Source organism: Megascapheus bottae, chromosome 12 (genome assembly GCF_031878675.1).
Source record: "Megascapheus bottae isolate mThoBot1 chromosome 12, mThoBot2.hap1, whole genome shotgun sequence".
Classification (NCBI taxonomy): Eukaryota; Metazoa; Chordata; class Mammalia; order Rodentia; family Geomyidae; genus Megascapheus; species Megascapheus bottae.
Genome location: NC_143520.1, coordinates 6,478,034 through 6,501,699, shown reverse-complemented (window position 1 = coordinate 6,501,699; position 23,666 = coordinate 6,478,034). Strand labels below are relative to the sequence as shown.

The window sequence follows — 23,666 nt, the reverse complement described above, 5'->3', positions numbered from 1 at the left end:
TCATGACACACTTTGAAAAGTGATGTATAAAATACAGTAAAATTAAGATGAGCCAAATTTTCTACCAAACCCCTAATTTTTTTTGCCAGTCCTTGGCTTGAACTCAGGGGTTGAGCACTGTCTTTGGACTTTCTCAAGGCTCGAGCTCTACCACTTGAGCCTCAGTACCACTTCTGGCTTTTTTCTATGTATGTGGTACCGAGGAAGCGAACCCAGGTCTTCGTGTATGCTAGGCAAGCACTCTACCACTAGGTCAATCTCCTGACTCCCCTCCCCCACTAAATTTTGTAGAAATTCAGTTCAAATCTTTGAGTATTCAAAAATCATTTTTTAAACCCCAAGCTATTTTTGTCAACATTTGTGTTGCTTTGTGTTTAACTTTCCCTTTTCCTCCTAGATATATTTTAGAGGCCTTTAAATTAATAGCCCTTTATTGCTAGGAATGGCATTGTTTTGCAGGTGAGGAAACTTTCAGAAACGTTCAGTGAAGTAGGAGGTCTGGTAGATGCTTTGTCTGTTTAGGATTTGCTTAGTTTTGTCCTGCTATTTCTAGCCTTACAGGGACTGCACAAGAGGGCAGCTCTTGTGCCTGAAACTACATGGCATGCTTAGGCCAATTATTCTCCACTCACTTTACAGCCTCTGTGATGCTTTGGGACCAACAGAATCATGAGTAAAACATAGTGTTGAGACTTCAGATGGCCCTATTTCCAATGGAGAGAAAACATCAACAAAAACAGAAAACCCAGTTGTAGTCCTACTGAATCAGTAAATGATTTCAAAAACCAGTAGAAGAGGCAAAGTACAGAACCAAACAAAAACACACTCATACACACACATACTTGAGAAAGCTATTTTGAGGTCCAAGAAAATAATAAGGATTTAAGAAAAGTTAGGCAGCAGGACACCAGTGGAGAATCTTATTTATTAAAGAAATTGCTGAATTAACGGAAAACAAGTTTGAAGAGGGCTCTTCTCCCAGGAGAGAAGAGAAAGGACCTCATCACAGAGCTCTCCAATGGCCAGAACTTCTCTTACAGAAAGAAAACAAATCCCTTTGTTTTCATATGGCTCAGGCTGCACAGGGAAGCTGGGAACATCTTTTAAAGCAAGGGGTTTTAAGCAAGAGAATTCAAGGCTTGATACAAAAATGTTCTGACATTCCTATTGACATAGGTTTCCACTTGAAATTATATGCCCTATAATTCCTCCTGCCTTTAAAATGACAGTTTAATGAATTTGCTCACAAGGTAGGAGTTTCTTTAGCATTAAGCTACCAAAGTGAATAACCCAAGGATTTTTTTTTCTCAAAAACTGCTTCTAGTATAACCATTTAATTAGACAGAGGCAATGAGGGTTTGTGCTGCAAGGCAGGAAGCAGTAAATGTGAGGAAAAGGAAGGCCAAGTGAGGTCATTTTGCCTGAAGGACAGCTAGAAAAACTCCAGGGAGAGAGGAATATTGAGGTGAATCCAATGGATTGTTAAGGCCTTAAATGTTCAGAAATGGGAAGGAGGAGGGGAATAGTGGCGAAGATAAGAAAAGTACAGGCGGGGGAAACATCTAATACAACTAATAAAGGATATTGGTAGGTGAGAACTCAGTAAACAGGCTGGGAAAGTGAACTAGAGTTCTGAGTACCCTGAACGTCAAATAAGAGGATTCAAGTGGACAGAATCAAGAAACTCACAGAGGATGCCTCCTGAGCAGCACCTGGCACCCACAGAAGAGTACAATTCATGTGTCAGCGGGCTCGGGGTGCATGGTGGGGGTGGGGGGGTTGTTCTGTGGATGCTGAATGATCAGTGAGGGGAAGTCAGCCATAGTGACTGCTAGGCTATGTGGTCCCTGGAGTGAGTGGAGTGAGCTCAGTCATTTCCTGGCTCCACATGTATCCTTACAGAAGTTTGAAGTAAAGGGAAACCCGGAGGAAGAAGGTACTGATCTAGTTTCAGGTGGCCTTGAGTTCTGGAATGTTTCCATGCCTTTGGCCAATTTAGTTCCTCTTCGCAGGCCAGAGGTCAGGGCTCTCAGTGGGCCCCTCACTAAAGGATCACCACTGGACCTGCTACAATTGGCAACCAAATGGGATTGCCCTTTATTTTATTGCATTGGGTCCTGACTGCCTAGGTCTCTAAGTTTGACCTGTAAGGAGTGCAGCCCTGAGCTAGCCTGGTTCAGCAGGGGACAGGAGAGGGTGTGAGTCCATTCTTCTTTCCAGTTCTTAGTGACCTTCTGGAGACATTGCTCCTGACAGATAGTGGTAGTGTAAGCTGTTCTGAGGTGAGGTCAGGGTCATTACAGGATGTATTTGGGTTGGCCAGGTCCTTGAAAGGCCCTCAATCTACAGCCTGCTGAGCCAGCAGGAAGGAAGGCCAGGTTCCCCTACAGACCTGATCCCCACAAACCACTCTCTCCCCAGCAATTTCAATAGTCAGGAGTGACAAAGTACCACCATCCTTTTCCTGTTGTGGTATTTGATTAAGAAACAATTCATAAGGAACACTGAGTGCTTTAGTACCAGGCATGCCACATATTTATGGACAGGGCCTGAGCAATGCTGGCTATTGGCTTGGGAGCAGAAGTTGCCCTTTAAAGGCACTGAACTGGGGTGGCTTCTCCCTCCACAATCAATTTCCCTCTGAACAAAGCAAAACTGCAAACAAAAAAACACCCAAACCTTGGATATTAAGCAAAACATAAACACCAATTAAAATCAAAACAACCCCCTAAATTAAAGAAACAAGGATGAGGGAAGAGTCAGAATAGATGAGCTAGAAGGTGATACTCAAATGCCATGCCAACAATCCCTTGGAAATAATTGGATGGAACTGGAAAGCTGTGATGAGACTTCTGAGCAAGAAAACTAAGAAGTAACTATAGAAAAGCAAGCTACCAATGTGGGGTCCTTTCTGGCTCTCACGTCCTAGCCTCTCCCAGGCCATGGAGGAGCCATTGAAGGAACGGCTGTCCTGAGGGGGAGGATCTGGAGATGCTCCTACCCCACGAGGCAGCAACGTGAGCTATCCTGTCTCTGTCACCTGGCAACCCTCTAGGGGAGTCACTTCACTTCATCCTTGCTGTCACCTTGCTCTGGATGGAGGCCCTGATGTGACTTGCTGTTCTCAGAATGTGTTCTTTATAAGAGGGTACTGCAGGGCAGGGCTTTCCCACACTTAGGAAAAGTGTAGACACAGCAGTGGGCTATGGTTGCTGTGTGTGGTGCCTCTGTGCCACTCGCTGGAGGATCACTTTCTAAAAGGCATTCCCAGCTGTGGCCAGCCTAGGGCGTGAGATAGCCATCATGCCTGCTTGTTGTTCCAGCATCTTGTGAAAGCACATGACAAATGCAAGCCACTGGCACAGCAGTATCAGCAATCCTGAAACCTAAAGCTTTTTTCTACATATGAGACTATCTCACGAGACAGTGCTTCTCAAATCCAAATTACTCAATAAAAAGCCTTGAAAAACCATATGTATGGTTCAGTCTGCAGAGGAGGCTGTAATGATCCTGTTTGGGCTGTGGCCTTCTTATTGCAGCATAGAAATGCCATAGGAGGGGTTCCACTCATGGTACTTTCTTTTATTTATTTTACCAGAATATTAATTTGTGGGCTGAGGCATTAGAACTGAAAACTTGAAATATGAAAGGGATAGTCCAAATCCAAACAGCCAACTTGAGTTACTGGTGTTTAATTACTGAGGTTGATACAGTGACGAAAATGAGTTTCTCTCTGATTGCAGCTGTAATCCAGGCAGTTCTGAATTGGAAGAAGGGACAACGAATTGGCAGTATAACATGAGGACATCCACCAGTTGGTTTTAATTGGTAAACTGGCTGTATATAGGGATAACCATTTGGTCTGTCCATAGCACTGGAAACCAAGGAAAATACATAAAATCACAGGAGCATATAATTGGTCTACTAAACTCATTTTCTTATGTTATCACAGCTGGCATCTTCAGGTTATTAAAAGCCTTTAAAATAGCCATCTTCAAAGAGATCTAATTGTCAATATGGTCTTTATACATTAATCTGGTTAGCACCGAACTGAATAGATATAAACAGGCCCTAAAATCGACCCAAATTTTCTGTATACAACTTTCTTATTTCAAGTTCATGAAAGACCAGTAAATTTTAATGAGGATACAAACCATTTTGTGTATCCTGGTTTCCTCATTAGATGCATGAGGCAATCAACCCATAAAGAATAATTGATTAACATTATAAATTGAATCAGACGTTTAAAGATAGTTAATTCATTAGTTCCAGGAAACTCTATGATCTTTGTGCCTATTTCCTGAGGTATAAATGACATATCAGAATCAGGAAAAATAAGTCCAGGTTCTGACAAAGACAGAACTCTAACTGGAAAGTCAGCATTTTCAAATCTAACCACATGTAATCTATTCCATAATATTTTGGGGAGAAATAAAGTTATTCCAACAAAGCAAAGAGAAAGCAACTCTACCTTGTCATCCCAGAAAACAAAGAAGTATGAGAAAAGAAGACCAGATATAAGGCACGGTAAGGTGGAATTAGCCTGGCAGTAGGGTTAGTTGAGATTTACTACAGCTTGTACACAATACACCTTATATACAATCTATCTTCATTTAGCCACATGCAGTGAAAGGAAATTAAGAGAAATTAATGCTACGTATGACAAGCTCTGATATTATGGGACTCCATTTCCCCTTCTTTCTGGAGTGGTCAGTGTCTACCACATCTGTCCTTACCGCATGGCCATTCAGCCTGCACTCGTCCTCTCATTCTCTGCAGATCATGCTGGCTGCAAGGTGCCTTGACTACGGTTTCTAGTGATGCCCCTTCCACTGGGCTGCTGCCTTCTGGTCAGTGCTGCTGATGGTCTAGTGGTTGAGTTATGGTGACAGGTCACGCCCATAATGGGGCTGAACACCAGACAAGTCTTTCATGTTCGCTCATAGTCTTAGCTAAGAGCGTGAATCCACAGGCAGCTCAGGCAAGGGAGAGGATACATCTTAGGCTGAACATGGAGTCATCTAAACAGCAAGGCTTATAGGATTTTCCCTTTTCTCTCTGTCCTCCCTCTCCCTCTCTCTTTTCCCCTTCCCTCTTCCTCCCTCCCTCTCTCTGGGGTTTGAACTCAGGGGCTTCACATTTGCCAGGTAGGCATTCCCCCACTTGAGTCCTGTTTCCAGCCAGGGAAGAATTACTGACTCCGAGGGATCTCGGTTTCTTATGTGAACAATAACCACACCTCACTGAGCTCTCAGAGAGTTCTGTATGCTGGTTTTGGTGTCGCTGGGGCTTCTGCTAAGGCTCGTTATATGTTTAGTATATTTGACCTCCACCTATCTTTTAGCATCAGATGTTGAAATCCTTTCTTCTTAAATACTGTACTGGTCCCAGCAGATGGAGTTAAACTTTCTCATAATGCATGAAATCTTATGGGTAACTCTGATACCAGATTTTAAATAACTACACCTTTTCCCCTATTTTAAAAGGCATCACAGAAGCTAAGGTTAAAATATATTCAAATGTACCTGGCTTGTCTTTGAATATTGGCCAAAACAAAGCCTTGCTTTCCTGAGATTCAATTAGATACATATAGTGTTAGAGAAGTGTCACTGTGTTATATTCCAGCCTGGAATTTCTAGAAACACTTTTTCACTCTCAATATGCAGGATTATGTTAAACCCATTACATTTTAAAATTATTGCTGTTACAACAGACATCAGCTACCAATTATGATAACATTTTACTTACATTATATATCAGGAAAAAAGCCATTTGGTTAAAATTATCAACTATATCTCAATTACTTTGTAATAAGATATTAGCTAATATCTTTGGAGAAAACCTAGAGTAAATCAGTTAAGTTAATAATCATGATAATTTTAAGATGAAAGAACCCTATGTTCTCAAATTTAAATACTTCATAGTTCCAGCATATTTGTGAGCTAGCAATAGAGATTATGGCAAAGTCTAGACAATGGTTTTTCCTAGTTCTAAGCAAAGAATTAATGTAGGTTAATGACCTTTAGAAAGTGGATGCTCTGGATTTGGCTTGCTATTGTCAGGGACAACTCAGACACATTTAGTTCATTGCAAGCATTTCAGTGTTTCTCCCTGTCTATCATGCTCCTCTTTTAGCAATGATGACTAAAAATAAAAATATATGATAACAGAACATTTTAATTAGAAATGAAAAGTATCAGGATATTCAATCAAAAATTAGATATTTCCACAAGTAATAATTTTAGATAACTAAACCTATTTCCATGTTTTCTTTTACTTTAAAAATTATTTTTAAGATGATGCATAAAAGTATAACACTATGTATACTTATGGCAATACCATGAAATAATTTATGATCCGTGTCTACAAATCTTCATTAGCTCACTCCTGTAATCCTAGCTAGTCAAGAGGTTGAAATCTGTGGATCATAGTTTGAAGCTACCCCAGGCAGGAATGTCCATGAGACTTCTATCTCAAGTACCCAAAATTGCAGCTGTGGTTATGACTCAAGTGGTAGAGTACTGTCCTTGAGCAAAAAAGATCAAGAACAGTGCCTAAGTTCAAGCCCTAAGATACACACACGCGCTCGCACACACACACACACACACACACACACACACATATACACAAAAGCATTAAATATTGTTATGGATTAAATATATTAAAGTTTTTATAAGCCATATATTATAGTTATATATTTCCATGACGTTAATAGTCTTTTTCTTTTCTTTTCTTTTTTGGTGGATCTTAGGGCTTGAACGTGGCCTAGGCATTGTTCCTGAGTTCTTCAGCTCAAGGCTACCACCCTACCCTGGAGCCAAGCCCCACTTCCTGTTTTCTAGAGGTTAATTGGAGATAAGAGTCTCAGGTCCTTTTGTGCCCGGGCTGGCTTGGAACCTTGATCCTCAGATCTCAGCCTCCTGAGTACAGGTGTGAGTACAGGTGTGAGCCACCACGCCCAGCTTGTAACATAACCGAATAATTGGTTTGAGTTCTAGAATATGTTGTTCTTTGGATATATGCAGTCATGCATCTAGTCATTTCTCTGTTTAATTAGTATTGATTGTTACTATGTTCCAAGAAACTGAAAAGGTAGTGGAAATAGAGCAGTGAGTAAAATAGAGAAAGTCTTACTGTAAGGGAGATCACCTGCCAGTCGGTCTGTGCTGAAGAGGCCAATAGCATGTTCTCAACTTTTCAACTTCTAGAACCATGAGCTAAAGAATTCTCAACTCCTTATAAATTATTCAGACTTGTGTATTTTTCTCCAATAATAGAACAAGATAATGCACCGGATGCTGGGCTTTCCACAAATGGTTCTCGATGCTGTGGTTTGTGATTGCTTTGTCTCCCTTCTCAGACGTCAGCTATGATTTTTGCCAGGTTCCATCACTCCTTTTGATGTGAGGTATCACTGTTGGTCTCTTTCATAAGTATTTGCCTAATAATAAAGCACCTGTTCTAGACAGGGATCAAGCAGCTTATAGCAAGCAATGTGTGAGGTGTTTGTCCCATTATGTTGTTTATGTTCTAATAATCTGATTCTATTGTTAGACTAAAAGATGTCTGTGCCATTTTTTTCCCTCAGAGGATGAATGTATCTATGGGCAAATGAGAAAAGTAGCAACATAAAAGTCTAGCTTTATGGTTGTTGCTTAGAGGCTTTTCTGCATACTCTGGACTCAAACTATGATTCTTCAGACTTCAACTTCCTGAGAAGCTAGGACTCTGGGTGTGAACTAACGGCACTAGGCTCACTAAACCTTTTAAAAAGGAAGGAAAAAGTTTTCTTATCTCCTTATGTTTTAGCCATTTCTAAAACTTCCTGCTAGGACTACAAGGAGACAATTGCAAATTCTGGACTGTGCTTAAGAGAAGAGTGGTGACTAAGATAAGGAGGAATATCCAATATTCATTCATAGGCTCATCAGGTATTAGAGGGCCACCTTGGGCAGTTAGTAGAGTATGATGGTTAAGTGCTTCAGTTCTTGAGCCAGATTATGGCATCCAACAGTCATTTAACCTTGGCCTGGTTACTCAGTATTCCACGCCTGGTTTACTCACCTGAAAATAATGTGCATAGCACTATACAGCGTTATGAGGCTTAAATGAATGAATTCAGGTAGAATGCTACATTATACTTAGGCACACAGTAAGTAGCAAGCATCTAGTAGATGTATTATTTCAATTTCTTTGCACACTTTTATACATAAATAAGATAGTAACACATTAAGATTTTAAGCGATTTTAAAAGCAAATACATATAAAATCAGAAGTCCTAGAGCAGGATGTATGGCTCAGGTGGTAGGACCCTGAGTTCAAACCATAGTAACTAAAAAAACCAAAAATCATAAAGATCTTGACTCTCACGATATTACACAGAGTTTTCTGCTTATTTAACAAATAGGAAGAGATTCAGAATAATTTAAATAATTATTAAGGAAGCACTTAATTACATGGAGTTTCTCTTCCTCTCTAAAATGTAAATGTATGGATATACTCTGTCCAGCAATGTTCCCTTAATCCCTGCAGTAGCACTAGTTCTATGGAGACAAGTGATGAACGATTGGGATGCCAGATGAGGTCAAATTTTATCAATCAGTAGCGCCATCATTTCTTTCCTTACCTTGAACTTGTCAACTTCTGCTTTGGAACATGTGGCATGGTACGATAGCACCTAATTCAAAAAGGGGGAAAAAAAAGAACTTCAATAATTAAAAGCAGGACAGCATTTTCTGAAATTCTCCTGGCTTTAAAAAGCAAGCTTTGTTCATGAGATAATTTTTGATATAACAGTAGATTTGAATGTATGACAAGACTTTCATGAATGATCTGCGACAAAGATCAAAACCAGGTGAACCTGTCACCATGTCATGTTAGCTGGAAATCACCACATCGTGTATAACTCAGATACAAAGGCCAAAATGGAAGTCTATTAGCTTGGGGTGGTCGGATGACACTGCTCTGCTCAGTGACTATTAGTACAAGTGTTCACTTCCTTTTTCTTTCTTCCCTGTATTCCATCTTAAAATCTGTCGACTCAGAGTTAACAGCCCTAACTGTGAATGCCAGCTTGTTATGGACATCTGAACAGTAAGGGGAATAGGAAGGAGGCTGGTAAAAGTGGAGCTGTGTTGGGGCTGGAGTTTGGCCTAGTGGTAGAGTGCTTGCCTAGCATGTATGAAGACCTGGGTTCAATTCCTCAGTATCACATACACAGAAAAAAAGCCGAAGTGGTGCTGTGGCTCAAATCATAGAGTTCGAGTCTTGAGAAAGCCCAAGGGCAATGCTCAACCCCCCCCCCCAAAAAAAAGAAAAAAAAAACAAAGAGAGAGAGAGAAAAAGAAAGAGAGTGGAGCTGTGGTATTTCATCTTGAGTGAAAAAGCCATGTGACAGTGTCCAGGCCCTGAATTCAAGCAACACCCGCAAACACACGCGCGCGCATGCATGCACACCCACACCCACCCACCCACCCACCCACACACACCCACACACACACACAGATACACACACAGCATTGGCCCTAGGCTGCCATGTCCACAGCTATTTCTTCTTCTTTGTTTTTTAATGGAAGAAATAAACAAGTACTTACACCAGCATTAGTATGTTATGAGGTAGTCATGCATAGTATATATATTAACTATGTAATAAATATAATGTGTGTTTTAAATGCACTCATCATCTACAGAAGTCACAAATAAGTGTAACAAATCCTTCTGCATTTACCAAGTTTAGACAACTAATTGGCTCTGAAAAGTAACTCAGTATTTCTCAATCCAATCAGCCATAGGACTCTATCTTGTGTGTGTGTGTGTGTGTGTGTGTGTGTGTGTGTATGTATCCTGCAGCTTGAACTCAAGGCCTGGGTGCTGTCCTTTAGCTTTTACCCTCAAGAATAGTGCTGTAGTACTTGAGCCATAGCTCTATTTGTAGCTCTTTTTTGGTAGTTAATTGAAGAGTCTTGTGGACTTTCCTGTTTAGGCTGGTTTCAAACTGTGATCCTCAGATTTCTGCCTCCTGAGTAGCTTGGATTATAGGTGTGCGCCATCAACATCCATTTATTTTATGTGTGGGCATATGGCTTAAACTCAGCCTGGGTGTTGTCCCTGAGCTCTTCAGCTCAAGGCTACCACCATACCCTTGAGATAAGCCCTACTTCCCATTTTCTAGAGGTTAATTGGCGATAAGAGTCTCAGGTCCTTTTGTGCCCAGGCTGGCTTTGAACCTTGATCCTCAGATCTCAGCCTCCTGAGTAGCTAGAATTACAGACATGAGCCACTGCGCCCAGCTTCAACATTCATTTTTAAATGGTAAACATAGTAACATGCCAAGCTAGTAACATATGAATCAAGAACAGTGGTGCACACACCATATGTGAATGGGCACACTCAACAATGGGTAGCACTGGAGGGTTAGAACCCAGTCTCTTCAGCTCTACTGCCAGGGGTGCATCTAATTCCCAGAATTGTGAGTTTAGGCAATCTCTTTGGGTCTCTTGTAAAATGCCATAATAGTGTTACTACAGAATCATTCACTTCTTAAATAATTTAGGTTGTTTGGTTTGGTGTTTTGAGACAGGGTCTTATTACATTGCCTCTGTAGACCTCAAACTTGTGATCCTCTATCTAATTCTCTCAAGTGCAGGGATCACAGAACTGCATTACCACATCCCTGCAATCTATGCTTTAAGATTAGAAGTTCCACCTGAAAATATTCATGAGGGTTATTTTCCTTTGTTTTTAATTGAAAGTAATATAACGCATTGTCAAATGTATAACAACTTTTGGTTTTTGTTTTTTTTCTATGTATATGGTACCAAGGAATTGAACCGGGTTTTTGTGCATGTTAGGCAAGCACTCTACCACTAGGCCAACAACCTAGCCCATAACAACTTTTTAAAAAGAGTAACATTTATAGGCATATATATATATATAGATATATAATCAAAGAATTATGTTAGGTTTTAAGTTGTTCTAAATACAACTTTTTAAAGTCCCATTGAATTGAATATCTTCTTTCTCATTGTAAACTTTTTTACTACTTCTTTTTCTATTTTTTGCAATTCCTTTCTACTTCTGTAAGAACTCACAATACATTCTATGAGGTTTTATTATTAACAACAAACTGATTTTCTGCAAAGGATATGTTAACCACAGCAAGTCTGTGGGATGGGTTTGTACTTCAGAGTTCTTAAGAATATTAAATGCAATAACACATGACAAATAAGATATCAAGCTATCAACTGTTGTTTATTATGTTAATGTTATTTTAAAAATTGACCATATATATTTGATCATCATATTATCTTCATTGATTGTAATTATGACTTGATATACATACAAAAAATCAATGTTCTTTTAATTAAAATTTTAAGATAAGCTATCATTTTAGAGTTTCTTACTGTTTACAGGTAAGAAATGTTGCAGATTCCATATTCAAACGTACCTTTATTTCTCAAAAATTAGTTCAGATTCAAGGTGCAGTTCAAAATCTCTGCCACCAGATGGTGCTTAGCTAGGTTTTTAGCATCTTAGTATCTGAAGTTTACTGCTCTTCACTTGTTTAAATCAACTAGTCCCACTCCTTTATTATTAAAAAAGTTGGGCCGGGGAGTTTTGCCTAGTGGTAGAGTGCTTGCCTAGCATGCACAAAGGCCTGGGTTTGATTCCTCTGCACCACATACATAGAAAAAAGCCATGAGTGGTGCTGAGGCTCACCTGGTAGAGCTCTAGCCTTGAGAAAGTCCTAGGACATATATATGATATATATATCATATTATATATAGATGATATATATGACATATCATATCATATATATCAAAGATATATATGAGATACATATATATCAAGGATCATATACATGTATATCATAAACATCAATTCCCAATCTGTAATATAAGTACAAGTGTTTTTCTGTTTTTCATTTTGTTTTTGAGGGGAAGTCTCTAAATTGCCTAATATGTCCTCAAATGCTCATGCTCAAACAATCTCGTCTTGTGCATAGCAGGGATTGTCTTTATGCATCACTGTATCTTTTAATGAACTAAAGTTTCACATTTTACTTTTGTGTGTATGTTGACTTTTTTCATGGTTATTGTTTTATGTGCCATTTTCAAGACATTTTACCTACTAACAAGTCATATACATTTCTGATAGCATGTATTTTGAGATACATATCTTAGCTTGTGTTTGATACTTACATCTATAATATGTATGAAATTGCATTTATGCATAGTATAAGGTTAGATGAAGATAAAAATTTCCTCGGTTACTTTTCCTTTTCTTATATCTTGCTTATTTACTCTGCCTGTTTGACAAAGGTAATAAGAAGGCAGCTTTCACTTTCAAATATCTTTTTTTATAAGAGTTTCCTGTGTCTTTTTATATGACTCAGAGCCAGTCAGGACAGTGGGGGAGGGGTTTGGCTAAAAAAAACCCCTTTCAGCCATCTTTGTTTTTTTTTTTTTTGCCAGTCCTGGGCTTGAGCTCAGGGCCTGAGCACTGTCCTTGGACTTTCTCAAGGCTAGAGCTCTACCACTTGAGCCTCAGCACCACTTCCGGCTTTTTTCTATGTATGTGGTACCAAGGAATCGAACCCGGGTCTTCATGCATGCTAGGCAAGCACTTTAACCACTAGGCCAAACTCCCAGCCCCCCTTCCAGCCATCTTTTCCTACAAGCATGGAGTCCCATGTGGGTGACCAGAAAGAAATGGACAGCTAATAGAGAAGACTATGCCTCTAGGCAGCAAAGAGCCCTTCCAGTAAGCCAACCTAGGGGATGATAGCACCATCCCTACTAAGATTCCCTAGGAAAGCCAGTAAGCTAAAGGAGCAGATTCTTTAAGGCAAATCAGCATTGAGTCTGGCTAAGGAACATTTCGTCTTTTCTTTCACAGCCAATTCCTCCTGCTTGGTTCTAAAGGATTTCCTGGGCTGCCTTCAGGAAGATGGAGGGACTTCATTGCTCCAGCTAATCTTCTGTGTTTGCAATGAAAACCTCACCACGTCTGTATCCCATCACATACCACATAGGCTCACACAACTCTGCCTACCTGTAAAGGTACAACAAGGATCATGCTTAGTTCAGCTTTGCATTGAAAAGGTTGTGATAAAATGTGGTCACCTTACTATTTTAATCTGCAGATACTGCTGAGGCCCAAAGAGGCCTGGAGTCACCAACCACATCTGAGTTATTCTTCCTCCTCCATCAGTTTTGATTCTGCCATCACCATTCCCCTGAGACATTTTTTTTGCTGCCAGCCACTGACACATCTTGCAGGAGTTTTGAAGTTGGAGTATTATTTCTCCTTTTTCTCGTTTGAAAAGTTTCTTCTCTAAGTTTTCATGACAGTGTACTATTTTGGTCTTCATCCTATCACTACCCCCCCCCCCCCATTACAGTCCCTGTCATAGCTTTCCATACCCTCACTGTGTTGATAGCTTCCAAATTCAGTTCTAACCTCTTCTTGAGCTGCAAACTCACATGTACACAGCCAACACTATGAATTCCTACTTAGAGAACTCCTTGGCAACTCAAATTTATCACAAGTTGATTTTTCATACCTGTGGAAGGCAGAATACTGCTCTCCTAGCTCACCCTACAAGATCTCTTGCTGAAAATATTTCAACCCCAAATCTGCAAATATGTGATGCTAGATAATGAGACAAATAAAAGCTGTCCGATGGAATTAAGTTTGCTAATGAACACATTTTACTATGCAAGATTAGTATTTTAGATTGTTGGAGTGAATTTCCTGTAATTTCAAGGGACCAAATGAGTGTAAGAAGGAAATCAGAAGAGCCAAAGTTGGAGTGATGAAATGTGAGACCAGCTAGTGCCATCTTTGGAGATGGAAAAAAACTAGGAGCCACAGGATAAGGTAGGTAGGCTCTAGAAGCCAGAAAAGGAAAGGATGTCTATTATTATCCCATTAGTGTCTTGAACAACAAATGTAAACCTGCTCCCACTGTGATTATCATCTTAGAAGACCCTTTCAGACTTCTGGTTTCCAGAAGTATAAGATAAATACAGGCTGTTTTAATCTACGAAGGTTGTGATGACTGTCAAGACAGCAACAGGAATGCGAACAAACACACAAGTGTTGTCTTCCTTGGCCTGCATCAGTTATAAACATGGCATTTCCTCCAATCCATTGTTTAAAGCAGAAGTCAGATCTTAGTCTTTTCTTATTTTTATCACACTAAAATCCATCAGAAAAAACTGTGTTGTTTCCACTCCTGTGTTTGTAGTGTTTCCTCTCCATTGGCACTACCCGGCCTCTGTCTACCATCTTTGCTCCGCCTGGGCTCCTATAGTAATCCATCCATTTCTGCCCAGGATTTCTCAAATCTTTGAGTGATCTTTCACAAATCAAAATCTGATCTTATCAAACCCTCAGCTGAACACTTTTTTTTTTTTAATCTGTCATGGGGCTTGAGCTGAGGGACTGGGCACTATCCTTTAGATTTTTCACTGAAGGCTAGTATTATATCATTTGAGCCACACCTGCACTTCTGGTTTTTGCTGGTTAATTGGAAATAAGAATCTGAATGGATTTCCTGCTTGAACTGGCCACAAATGAGATTCTTAGATCTCAGCCTCCTGAGCAGTTAGGATTATAGGCATGAGCCACTGGAACCCAACTCATGTTTTATTTTTCTGATATAGCAGTATGTCCTCACCTTACCTTGTAATTACTCTGCTCTTCAGTGGATGTCCACTAAACATTGCTGCATTTTCTTTAATATGATTATGACCTTTTTACATGGTTTAGGTTAACCAGGCTTAATCCAAATACAAGATCTGGCGATTGGCATCTTCCCAAAGTACATGTAATGTTGCTAATGTTCTTTTCATCTACTGCAGTCCCATGTATCTCCTTTTGGATCTGAATATATACCCAAGTAATTTGCTATCTCAGAGCTTCCTCTGACTTCATTGTCTGGTTGGCACCCCTTCTGAAACCAGGATGAATGTCACACATCTTCAGTGAAGTCTTGTCCGGCCATCTTGAGAAACTCCTTGCCCTGACTTCTTCTGTTGACAGACTATTTCCTTCACTTCTCTGATCACAACTGGTGATGTTTATCTGTTGACCCTGGCCTGCCTTGTTCACTAGACCGAGCACCATTGTCGTGGTTTCGATCTGAGATGTATTCTAAAGCTAAAGCTCATGTATAACAAGACTTGGTGGAAACAAGACTTGTAAGTTACTGAGAACAAGAGCTCCTCTTTGAAGGGGCTATTGTGCCCCAACCTCTCATCTCTTTCTCATCCCGTATGGCTTTCCAAATGCCATAAAATAAGTTATTTGTTCTATGATACATTTTATGCCATAAGGTTTGGCCTCATCTCTGGACCAACTCTGTGGAGTCAAATGACTATGGATTGAAACCATGAGGCAAAATAAATCTTTCTTTCTTTCTTTCTTTCTTTCTTTCTTTCTTTCTTTCTTTCTTTCTTTCTTTCTTTCTTTCTTTCTTTTTTCTTGAGTGAAGAAAAGTTGACTGATACCACCCCATACTTGGTCACCAGGGTATACTGTGTCCTATCCTTAAAAGTAGCCTGATAGACAGTTGGTACTCAATATATTTTATGAGTAAAGGAATAAATGATCAACAGAGAATAAACTTTACTTTATTTTCCACGTTCCTCTTTGTTGTATTAGCAGGTTTAGTTGGTGTTACTGTTATCAATGAAACTGTAATACACATTCCATATGAACATATACTGAGCAGTACAGGAAGGAATTTGAAACTGATAAAAACACAGAGTGTTCCAATGAGTATAAATTTCTCATCCGCAAAATAATGCATATACTATTTATGACATAGTTACATTTTTCTGACATTCCACCTTAAGAAGTCCTCTTGTATTTTATCTGACAACCTTACTTTTACTGGATCCAAATTAACAAGGGGGAAAACAAACCTGGCAAATGCTAAGCCCTATATCAAGATGCTCATGTTTGCCCTTTCGCCTACTACCCTTCTCCACAGGACTTTTTCTCTCCATTGGTTTGGCTAGCAAGTTTACTAAATGCCTTGAATATAAAATGCTTTCCACAAGGCTTTGCTACTGTGATGAGTTGAATTGCAGTCTTCAGTTTGCCAAATTTACTTGCTAAATTCCTAACCCTTAGACTGTGACCATATTTGGAGGTAGACTTCTTACGCAGCAGTTGAGGTAAACTGGGATAATAGGGGGCAGGAGTGCAGCATAATAGCTTTGGTTATAAGAGGAGTACACTATGACACAAACAACACAGTGACTGAGGGGGTTAAGAACACAGCAAAATGGTAGCTCAGAAGAAATCAAATCTGCAAATGCCTTGATCTTCCACTTAGCTTCTAGAACTATTAGAAAATAAATTTCTAGTGTCTAAACCACTCAGTCTGTGATATTTTCTTAAAGGTTATGGCAGCCCTAGCAAACTAATACAGCTATGTAGAGAAACTCTGTGATGAAACTGAAGGAAAATAACAAAAATAAGTTCTGATTACTTTTAGCATAGCCAGTCTTTAAGGAAAGTCATTATTCTTTTATTTGTAAATAATATTATATGGCACTGATAATGACTAAAAAACTTTCTATAGTTAATAATAAAATGAAGTAAAGACTCATATTTTTTTTTGCCAGTCCTGGGCTTGAGCTCAGGGCCTGAGCACTGTCCTTGGACTTTCTCAAGGCTAGAGCTCTACCACTTGAGCCTCAGCACCACTTCTGGCTTTTTTCTATGTATGTGGTACCGAGGAATCGAACCTGGGTCTTTATGCATGCTAGGCAAGCACTTTAACCACTAGGCCAAACTCCCGGCCCAAAGACTCATATTTTTAACTGCTATTTTGAAAATCTTTTGTAAATGAAAAGTTCCTTCTACAGGTTCAGATTATATTATAGGCCATTTGAATTCTCCAAACTTTATATTTCATAGAATGCTCTAGGGATGCCATACTTTTTGAACAATAATATCTTAGATCAAGTAAAAGAATTTTAACTAAATACATCATAACTATTTTGAAGAAATAGTTGTTTGCAAAATGTAATTGTTAACATTATTTTTATGAGAAAAGTTTGTAGGTTATGCAAATTTAGCCAACTCATGTACACTAAATTTTGTAACAGATAAGTAAAATCTGTTTGAAGTGTACATATAATATAAACAGTTGATAATCAAATCCTTGAATAACCATTGAACTTCCACAAGAAAAATTCTATCCTAGATAGACTTATCTTTTGTGTTGGTGTTAATTTTAGAAACTATTTTAAAAATAAAACTAGTAACTCAATTCTGTTGGTAAGCTCTGACTTATGAATTCTCCATAGTTTCTAAAATAAATCACTATTTACAAAACCCTGCTATTTCTATTAACTTTTGGATTGGACTTGCTCCTAGTAAAATAAACAAACCAAACAAATGAGATAAAATAATTATTATACCCATTAAGAAAAGAAGAAAGGAATCATGTTTTGTCAAGTATGCATAGCAGGAAAATATAATTAGCTGTGTTCCAAGAGAAAAACAATTCTCAGAGCAATAAAATAGGATTCCAATATCAAACTTTGCCCCCTGCCACATATCCTGAGCCAAAATGCTTGTCTTGCAAGTCCAGCAACTTCCCTCACAGTAGTTGAGAACAGTTTTCACCTCAGTTGTTTTGAATGTTAATTTATTATAGATTTGGGAAGCCATTTATTTGCCTGGGAAATGAGAAATGGGCCATTGCAGAAGAAGAATGAAAGAGAAGCACAAACACAAAGAGACACATAATAGAACCAAAGAACAAAAACCCCACTGAACATCCTTACTGGCTGTCTCAACACAAAGGGATTACACCAATATTTACTGAAATGCTTATGGCTCTGGTGGCAAAGTGGCATTTGGTAATTAAACTGACATCAAATTTAAGCTAAGCTGATTTGAATGAAATCCCTGAATAATTTGTACTAATAAGCTCTAAAGAAATATAAAGCTTTGCTATCAGCAGTCATCCTCTAGACAAGAAAGGTGACAAACCCCAAGGGATGAAAAGCCAATTTGTTTGGAATGACCTGACGGAAATGTCGTTTAGCTGTGTAAAGAGCCATAATTTGGGATTTCTCAAGTCCATGACAGGATTCACACACATGTGAAGAAACAGATGTGTCCAGATCGAGGAAATCAACAGTTTCTATTGTCAAATATTTAAGAAGCTGCCTGCTATCCAATGAATGGCATGTTCAAGGAGATACTTCAGCTAACTGGATCTGACATATGATCTGTATTGTCATATTCAGAGTTTATGTCATTAAATGTTCATTTTTTAAACTCTAAAGTAAAATAAAGAAAGAAAATATTGAATCCATTGAGATTTAAGAATCTTAAGATTTAAGATTTCTAATTGCTACATGTAGGAAAGAAAGGTCACACTTGTAGTTCATATCAAATGTGTTCACGAGTAACTCTATTATGTACAGGCTCTGTCTGTCTGTCTGTCTATCTGTCTATTTCACCAGTCCTGGGGCTTGAACTCAGGGCCTGGGCATTGCCCCTGAGTTTCTTTGCTCAAGACTAGCGGCTCTAAGACTTGAGCCACAGGTCTACTTCCAGCTTTTTTTGGTAGTTAGTTGGAGGTAAGAGTCTCTTGAACTTTACTGCGTGGACTGGCAGTGATTTTCAGATTCCAGACTCCTGAATACCTAGGTTTGTAGGTGTGAGCCACCGGCACTCCGCCCATTCATTTATTATTTTCATTGTAATTAATAGAAGGGTTACATTATATTTGCCAGATAGGAGGTGCATTAATTCACATATATTGATACCCTTTCTCATGTCTTGGTCCCCATTTCTCTCCCCCCAACCCCCACCCCTCATCTTGTTTTTCCCCCTTCCCTATCCAATTTCAAATAACCAAATACAAATATATTCAATATATCAGATAACAAAGTGAGATACTGTAACAATATGAGATAACCAAGGGACAGCAAAAGCCATATAATGAGTGATTGTTGTCTTAATGTACTCTGTTATCTCTCATCTCCATTCATTTATTTTTAAAGGCAAAAAAGTATTTAATGTAAACAGAGTAAGATTATTTGAAAGTGAAAGGAAAGACTTGCCCCTCCTTTTGTTGAGGGGCCTTAAAGAGGAGTACTGGTACCAGCCTTTGGATAGATCCTTTGGGCATTTTTTTACCCGCTCCCCACAAATACACTGTACATGGGGCCTAAATTTTATTTAATTGCCAATAGTTGTAGGAGTACTATGTTGAACTGATTGTTGAAGCCTATGAAAGTTCTCAAAGGTAAGATGTGTTATGATGAATGAGCATGACATGTGTAATCCCTGGAATGTAAGAATAGAAGGTAAGACCTGCTGTACTGAACTGCTGATCAGCCCTCTGCGATAAAAGAGATGAAAAGTTATGGTTTAAGAAAATTATACATGCATGAATTTAAATGATTAAGGCTGTATCTGAAACATAGATGTAATCTCAAACTTTAATTTCGTTTTATAAGCTAAGAAAAATATGTATTGGTAATAAATCTCCTTTGTTTACCTCTATACATAAGAAATAATGATCCTTTTAGGTACAAGAAAGTAAGTTCTTTATTTACTAATAAGAGAATACAAGAAACTAGAATTAGAAGAAAACACCAGGCTTTTACTGGGTCAATCTTAGTGGTCAATTAAAAGCTTTGGTTTTGAAGAAACCATGGCCTGTTTTATATAGAAACATGAAGAAATCATAAGTATCTTTTCAATTGTGCTAATGAGGGTATAAGTAAAAGTTGCTTTGCAAAGAGCTTTGGACAAAACCTGCCTTCACAGCAATATCCCCACATGAGCTTCAATTTGAGATTGCCCCATCTTTATTGCATTATTCATAGAACAAACATTAAATTTTTGCATTTCTTTAATCTTGTGATAGAGGCCCCAATTTAGAATGAAAAGCACATTTCTCACTATATATTCAAATAAAATAAAATATTTAACTAAGTCAAATATGGTGCCTCATACCTCCAATGCTCTGCTGGGGAAACAGAGGCAGGAGGATCTTTAAGGGAAGCCCAGGTAAAAGACAGTGGTCCCTCTCTGAAAAATAAGCCTGCAGTTTCTACATGTAATCTCAGTTACCCTGGAAGCCAATTTAGGCAGAAGCTGAAATACAAATTAAAAGCAAAAGGTCTATGGGTAGAGGGTGTGGATCCAGGCTTAGTAAACACATGTCCTTAAATTAAAATCTCCAGAATCGCAAATATTTAACTTAATCATTATGTGTCGTCACACAAAATAAAAGTTCACTAACAGTGACAGCAATCTAATTTTGAATAGAAATTCCTTACAATGGCTTCGTAATTATACTGCTAGTACATAATTACAAATGCTACTAGTTCACGTTGAAAGTACTGACATTCATGTGGCGGCTCCCCAACTCTTCCTCACCCTTTGCCCATAAGTTGTTGAGTATCAGTATCTGTATACTTGCCAGAGGATTAAAAACTTTGCAAATTCATCCAAATTATTTTATGCAGCAGATTAAGAAGGCCATATTGAATACGCACACATACAAGGTAACACACACACACACACACACACACACATATCAACTAAACTATGGTCTATGCAGGGGAGATGATGTAACTCATTTGAAAACTAACCTATTTGCTGGACATGGTGGCTCTCACCTGTAATCCAGCTACTCAGGAGGCTGAGATCTGAGGATCTCGGTTCAAAGCCAGCCTGGGCATTAAAGAAGTGAGACTTTTATCTCTAATTAACCACAAAAACCCAGAAATGGCACTGTGGCTCAAGGGGTAGAGCAATAGCCTTGAGCTGAAGAGCTCAGGGACAACCCCCAGGCCCAGAGTTCAAGCCTGACAAAACAAACAAACAAACAAACAAACAAACAAACCCCCCCAAGCTAACTTAGTCTAACAAAATGAATGCCAGGAAGCTGGTGCTTGAGGAATCATCGGGGGAGAGTCGAGAATCTGGAAAAGGAGAATGCAGTAATAACAGTCCATTTGTATATTCGAAAGTGAAACTAAGAAAAATTGAGGGGCTGGTAGGGTTGGGAGAGATGAGGGAAAGGACAAAGTCGGGAGACGTTGGTCAAAACGCATTGTACTAAAACTGACATGCTGAGTTGTAACTCCTTTTTACTTAAAGACAGAAATAACTCAAAAAGAAAAAGAGAAGGCCACACATTCTTGGACACATTGTCCTATAAAGAGGAGACTCTATATCCATTCTCCTTTATGGGATGGGGTTGGGGTGATTTCACTAAACAACATAACTTGTATTGTTCTGCCTGTAGTGCCTGGTCCATTACTTAAGAGACTGGAAGCTTCTATTTTCTTGCTCTTTTGAAATGTTTTTTTTTTCTCTAGCAATGAATCACTGTGTATAAAGTTCATTTGCTCTGTGAGAAACTGTAGCCACATTGAGAAGCCTGAAGGGTAAAATGTCAAGTGAAAGGAGAAAGAGGCCAAGGAGCACTGGTGATGGCACACACTTAAATGAAGAAGCCAATTTGTAATGAATCCTAAAGCAGCCCCAAGCACCCAGGCTAAAAGCCTGTGAGTCTGAAGTGAACCTCGTGCGAGCCCTTATGGAATTCTTCACGCATCAGGTCCTGAGCAAAATAAAAGTTACGTTTTCAAGTCCACAAAGTTTGAACAGCATTAAACGCAATACAGAAATAAAACATGATCTACCTTTTTCTGGTGCTATCCTAGCCGCAGAGCTCTAAACTAAGGCATCAGCTCAGTCTTTTTTGTATTTCAAAATTTAAGATTGACAAACCTATAAAATACTATTGATATTCAAAGCCTGATTTCAAAATGTCTGCAGTTTTTGATAGGTTTATATCTTGCTTTGATATTTAAATTCCTATATATTTTTATTCTTCATCTGTTGTATAATCAGTATATTAAATGTAAAATTCAGTGCTCTTCTCAATTACTATGGGTTTTCTCCCTTATACAGTGTCCTTTCCTTTCCTTCCTCCCTCCCTCTCTCCCTCCCTCCCTCCCTCCTTCCTTCCTTCCTTCCTTCCCCCTTTCTCTTTCTAAAAAGACACATAACAGAGTTATTATATCCAAACACTTAGCTTGCCAATGTTGGAAAGCAGTTTTTTATTTAGTCTTTGATCACAGGAAATTGGGGGTCAGAATGCTTGAACTTATAGTTCTGAGTCCACAAACCTGTAATCATGACCCAATCACTTAGCCTGATGCTCAATTTTCTCATTAATAAAAGGCAAGAAATAGTTGCTTTTTTCAATCACTTTCCACTGGCCAGATCAAGTTAGCGTTTTCTCCAACTTTGAGGGAATGAGGAAGTATAATCCTATCATGAACTCTGAAAGAAAATAGCCACAAATTGATGACAGTCCCTAAGAGCTGTCACAGTAACTTAGAATTCTGGATTAAGAGTGTAATATTTGTTTGACTTTTTTTTATGGAATTAGATATTGAATACTGGGCTTTTGCACATGTTAGGCAAGACTGTCCCTTTTAAATCATGTTCCTAACTCGTTGTTTGTTTCTGTTTTGTTTTTGCTATAGAGTTTAAATTTGCCTAGGCTGGTCTTAAACTCCCAGGTTTCAAGGCCTCCCTCTACCAAATAGTTAGGAATGTCTGTGCAACCACCACACCCATCTTAGAGTCATGCTTAAAATCAGATCAAATTAGCCTGATTAATGAACTCTGCTATATAAATTTTGTGGCCTATTTGATTTTGGCTACTTTCTGATTCCTTTTGTGTTTCATTTGTGTTCATTAGAGATGATCTCCAAATCACTGAAATTATAGTATATGCATATTTTATAGTTTAACACATGTAATATAGAGTATCCGATTATTAAATATTTTACTTTGGCTAAACATAGTCTGTGGTGCTGGCAGAACTGGTTAAGCACCTGCAGAAAACTACAGTTGGATCCTTATTTGTCACCCTGCACTAGAATTAACTCCAAATGGATCAAAGACCTGGAGGTAAAAGCCAACACACTGAAAATTTACAAGAAGGAATAGGAGATACACTAGGCCTCCTTGGCACAGGTCGAAACTTTCTTAATAAGGACCAAGAATCACAACAAGTCAGAGAAAGGCTGGATAAGTGGGACTGCATTAAACTGCAGAGCTTTTGTATGGCAAAGGACATAGCTAGTAAACTAATCAGGAAGCCTACAGAGTGGGAGAAGATCTTCACCAACCATACAACGGACAAAGGCCTCATATCTAAAATATATCAACAGCTCAAAAATTGAATCACTTCAAAACTAATCTCCAAAGTAACAACCATCCCATTAAAAAATGGGCCAAAGACTTAAAGCGAGTCTTCTCTGAAGAAGAAACAAAAATGGCCTATAGACACATGAAAAAATGCTCAACATCTCTGGTCATAAAAGAAATGCAAATCAAAACAACTCTAAGATTCCACCTCACTCTAGTTAGAATGGCCAGGATCAAGAAAACTAATAACAACAGATGCTGGAGGGGATGTGGCCAGGAGGGATCATTACTACACTGTTGGTGGGAGTGCAAACTCGTTCAACCACTAGGGAAAGCAGTATGGCAGTTCCTCAAAAGACTAAACATAGAGCTCCCCTATGACCCAGCAATTCTACTACTTGGCATTTACCCAATTGTCAAGAAACGAGGACATACTAAATCCA

At 38.8% G+C, this 23,666-nt stretch overlaps 1 protein-coding gene across 1 annotated transcript in view; it reads right to left on the bottom strand.

Annotated features, from left to right (window-relative positions):
* Positions 1 to 23,666, bottom strand: part of Pde11a (phosphodiesterase 11A) — a 350,018-nt gene that overhangs the window by 117,189 nt on the left and 209,163 nt on the right. Inside the window, exon 10 of the mRNA XM_090342568.1 lies at positions 8,627 to 8,677. Coding sequence (XP_090198694.1) covers positions 8,627 to 8,677 — 51 coding nt within the window. The remainder of the gene's footprint in view (positions 1 to 8,626; positions 8,678 to 23,666) is intronic.